This window comes from Chrysochloris asiatica, unplaced genomic scaffold (genome assembly GCF_000296735.1).
Source record: "Chrysochloris asiatica unplaced genomic scaffold, ChrAsi1.0 scaffold00112, whole genome shotgun sequence".
In the NCBI taxonomy this organism is placed as follows: domain Eukaryota; kingdom Metazoa; phylum Chordata; class Mammalia; order Afrosoricida; family Chrysochloridae; genus Chrysochloris; species Chrysochloris asiatica.
In genome coordinates this window covers 1,068,226-1,073,039 of record NW_006408630.1, presented here as the reverse complement: position 1 = coordinate 1,073,039, position 4,814 = coordinate 1,068,226, and the positions used below count along the sequence as shown (strand labels likewise).

Below are 4,814 nucleotides of genomic sequence, written 5' to 3'. Positions count from 1 at the left end.
ATATGTATAGATATACCTCCAAAGTGTATTTTAAATGCAGTTACTCCATACTTCCAAAGTCTATGTTAACTTGCCAGTTACTCCATATCCCAGCATTGAATAGAGATTCATTTGTAATCACTACTAATTTCTCCAACAGGGTGGACTAAGTGCCCAAGCTTTTGTTCGTGTGGAACTCGAGGACGTGAATGATAATCAACCTGTGTTTAACCCATCAACCTATGTGACAAGCATCAGTGGCCAAACCCAGCCTGGCACTGAGATCATCAATGTTCTTGCCACCGACAGGGATTCTGGGGTGTATGGAACAGTGGCTTATGAACTCATTCCTGGAGAACTGTCATCCCTTTTTATCATTGACTCCACAACAGGTATGTCACCTTGAAACAATTTGTCTCTGAAATTAACAGGACCTGCATAACAGTCTCAAAATGAGAGAAACTAACCTTTTCAGGAGCTGAAACATTGCAGTTCTCAATGCAGTTCCCTGAAGGCAATAAGGTTTCTTGGAAAGCTGCGGCTTTAGATAGGTAGATCTGAGAACTGAATCCCAGATTTTTCTTATGCTGGTCTTGTGAGCTTTATTTGCCTCAGTCTCCTTACCTTTAAAGTTGTTGCTGTTGTTGAAAAGTGCCATTGAGTTGGTCCGACTCATAACAATCCTGTATAGGGTTTCCAAGGAGCAGCTGGTGGGTTGATCCAATGAGTTGTGGTTCACAGTTCAGTGCTGGTCCTATAGTGTCACCGTATTAATACTTCCACTGCACCATTTTCCTAAGGATAAAGCACAGTAAACTAGAAACACACGTCTCCAAAAGTATTTTGCAAATGTTTATTTTTCTCCTTTTGTACAATCACGCTGTCTGAGATTGATTTAAATTATTTCATTGTAATAATGGATGCCTTTTCTTGTAGGTCTAGCATTCCCATAGACTCACTCGACCTTGTATTTGTTGATTGCCTTTTAGTCTGTTCCGACTCATAGCTGGTTTCATGCAAAGGAAGTTTCCAAGGAGCAGCTAGTGATTTGAACTGCCAACTTAAAGTACCACATCAGGATTCCCTCTGGACCTTAGTGCCCTGTTCCTTTTAAAGATCTCTAGTAGTGTAGTGATTGTGAATCGGACTGCTAACCTCTAGATCAACAGTTTGAAACTACCAGCTGTTCCGATAATGATGAGGCTTTTTGCTTCGGTAATGATTTACAGCCTTGGAAAACCCTGTACAGGGTTGCTGTGAGTTGGAACTGACTCCACAGCATATAACCACCACCACCTTCATTATGGCAATTGCATAGCTACCAGTGAAGCCTGTGGACAAACTGAGATCTTTAAAGAATGCTGTTGTTGTTTTGGCTAAGTGCCATCAAGTCAGTTCTTACTCATAGCCACCTTTCTATAAGGCTTCCGAAGGGGGGTTTGAACTGCCAACCTTGTGTCTCAAACTGACCTTGTGGCCCAGCGTATTATCCTGAAGTGCCACACCAGGTCTCCCTTTTAAGAACAGTCAATATTTTAAGAGGTTCACTTCTCCTTCTTGTTGGTTTATTGCTTATAAAATAATGTATGAAATAATCAGTTACAAAAAATATAATAAAAGTATATAATACTACATTACAATTTTTTGAGCTATTGAAGGACTTTTTTTATGAAAATGAGACTGCAAAAAAAGTTTTTAAAAATTCATACAATTTTTTGTTGTGCATTTCTTCTTAAAATGCCTGATCTGGGCAATGGGAGAATGGCTTTCTATTGTGATGATAAAGGCATTGCATTTATCTTTGGCCTGGCACTATTCTAAGCCTTTTACTGTGCATTGTCTGACATGGAACTGCAGGAGTCCTAGTGTGGCACTGCAGGATAAGCACTGGACTGCTAATCTTGAGTTTAAACTCACCAGCTACTCGTGGGAAACCCTGGACAGGGTCAAAGGCATTTGACAGCAACAACACTGTCTTAGTGAATTTTTACACCATTGTTTGCAACAATCACACTTGTCTTAGTTAGCTAATGGTGCTATAACAAAAATATGATGAGTACTGATAGCTTTAGAAAAAGGAATCCATTCTCTCTTAGTTGCAAGGGGCACCAATTCTAGGGGAAGGTTTTTTCTATGTGTTGCTTCTGGGCTCCTTTCAGCAACTGTAGGCTTAGCTTTTTGTTTTTTCTTGTGTCTCCACACACCATGGCATCAATCTTTCCTTGCATGTAGAAGTTTCACAGTGGAGGGACCCCACGTCCACAGGACACATTCTACTCATACCTCTTCTTTCTGCTCACTTCTGATTCCTTTTATCTTTAGTAAGATCAAAAGTTTTGCAGTCTCAGGGAAATTTGCCTTAACAGGATTTGTTGTTGGTAAGTGCCATCAAGTCAGTTCTAACTCACAGAGATATTTTATAGGGTTTTGGAATTTTTAAATCTTTGTGGGAGCAGAAAGCCTCCTCTTTCTCCCACTGAGCAGCTGGTTGGTTTCATTTCCAGGACTTTAGTTTCTCTGACCTCTCATCTTCTCATCTCTGCATTTGAGTCATACTCATGCTAATAATTTTTCATTAGGGCACCAATCTTATGGGTAATAGCCTTTCTTTTGTGTGTCCCTCTGCTATTTTGCTAATTCTTACCTCAGGAGAGAGGCTCCGTTCTAGGTTTAAAGAGTGTCTTGGAGTGACAGTCTTAAGGAGCCTTATATACTCAATTATTCTGATTGTTATTTTTTAAAAATAATAATTTGATTTCTGCTCCATATTTTTCTTCCACTTTGTCTAGGACCAACTATTATAATGCTAGTCAAGAGACTATGTCTCCTGCAGACTTGTTTCTTCTCTGAGGTTTGGTTACCTTCTTACTGTTTGACTCCTGGTGAGTTCAGACCCGTAATTGTGCCTTAGATGGTCACTCCCAAGCTTTTAAGACCCCAGATACAACTAATTTTACTAAATTGCAAATCATGACTTTTATGAATTATGTTATGTTAATTGACTGAGTTGTCCTATGAAACGATTAGTCTGAAGCCTTTAAACACAGATAATCAATGTTGGAAGGTATTTGATCATGAATATTTGTGCCTTCACCAACATATTTGTATTTACACTTGGAGGGTCAGTGAAAAAATGGAATTGCCACAATATGTATTGACTCAGTAACATCAATAGTGAAATCAAATATAACAATTGTGAGTAGGGTGCCAGAGTGAACATTATTTTGTTCTGTCGTGCATAGGATCTTTATGAGTCAGAACTTAGAGACCAAGATGGTCAGACTTTGTCTATCATACGTTAGGTATGTTATCAGGAGGGACCAGTTCCTGGAGAAGGACATCTTACTTGGTAAAGTGGCTGGTCAGTGAAAATAAGGAAGACACCCAACTAGTGGTACCAACAATGGGCTCAAACAAACATAACAATTGTGAGGAATGCCCAGGACCAGGTAGAGTTTTGTTCTTTTGTGCATAGGGCCGCCATGAATGGGGACTGACTTGATGGCACCTAACAACAACACCAACAACAAAGAAGATGAGTTAATATGACCATTATTCAAATTTATGCACCAAACACTACAGCCAATGATGATGAGATTGAAGAATTCTACCAATTTCTTTAGTCTGAAATTGATCAAACATGAGTACTGGGCTGCAAGGTTTGTTTGAACCACAAGTTTGGCTATTCAAACACACCAGCCACTCCTAGGAAACCCTGTGCAGAGTTGCTATAAATCAGAACTGACTTGATGGCACTCAACAACAACAACACAATAAAGATGCATTGGTGATTGGAAAGAGAAAATTGGAAACAAAGAGGAAGGATCAATAGTTGGAAAACATGGCTTTGCTTACAGAAATGATACTGGAGATCTCATGTTAGAATTTTGCAATACCAGGCTTATTCATTGCCAGTACCTTTTTTTCAACAACGTAAAAGACATGTGTACACATGGACCTCACCAGATGAAATACAGAGGAATCAGATTGGCTACATCTGTAGAAAGAGCTAATGGAGAAGATTAATATTAGCAGCCAAAATAAGGCCAAGGGCAAACAGTGGGACAGACTATCCATTGCTCATAGGAAAGCTCAGGGTGAAACTGAAGAAAATGAAAAGAAATTCACAAGAGCTAAAATATGACTTTAAATATATGCTACCTGAATTGAAGGACCATCTCAAGAACAGATTTTCTGTAATAGTCACTGATGACCAAGGACAAGAAGAGTTCTGGGATGACATCAAGAACATCGTATATGAAGGAAGCTAAAGGTCTTTAATACTGCAAGAGGGTTTTTTAAACTTCCCACTTTATTTTTTTACCCATGTATCAGATATCATTACTTAATGCAGTTGCAACTATGCACTTGTATGAAGCCATAGTGTTGGTTTGTATCATTCATTCATGCGGATCTGACAGAAGCTGCACGTTAATGTTTAAGCAGTTAATGTAACAAAAGGTTTAAAGTTATTTCAGTTTCCTAATGCTTCATAATAGGCAACTTTACCCATTTTGAATGCCTTAATTTAAAAATCTTTATCAGTCTTAGCCCTTTAGCTGTACTTTAAAACAAACAAACAAACAAAAAAACCTCGTGTTTGTTTACCGCTGTTAGAATGCAAATTTGCTTTGTGGAAGAAAGTGCACTATTTTTACACATAATAGTTAGATCAGTGTCAATCTATTTTGATTGCATAACAATATCTTTTTTTAAATATTGGTCATAGAAACAATAATGGATAGTATTCAAACTAATATATCTTTGATGTCTATCTATTATTCATCCAATCCCCCTTTTACAGACCTCTGTATTAGTCTGTGATTTAATAAGTT

General features: G+C 38.3%; 1 protein-coding gene across 1 annotated transcript in view; it reads left to right on the top strand.

The window, feature by feature from the left end:
- The window catches only part of DCHS2 (dachsous cadherin-related 2), a 192,027-nt gene that overhangs the window by 36,534 nt on the left and 150,679 nt on the right, over positions 1 to 4,814 (top strand). Inside the window, exon 5 of the mRNA XM_006867930.1 lies at positions 140 to 371. Coding sequence (XP_006867992.1) covers positions 140 to 371 — 232 coding nt within the window. The remainder of the gene's footprint in view (positions 1 to 139; positions 372 to 4,814) is intronic.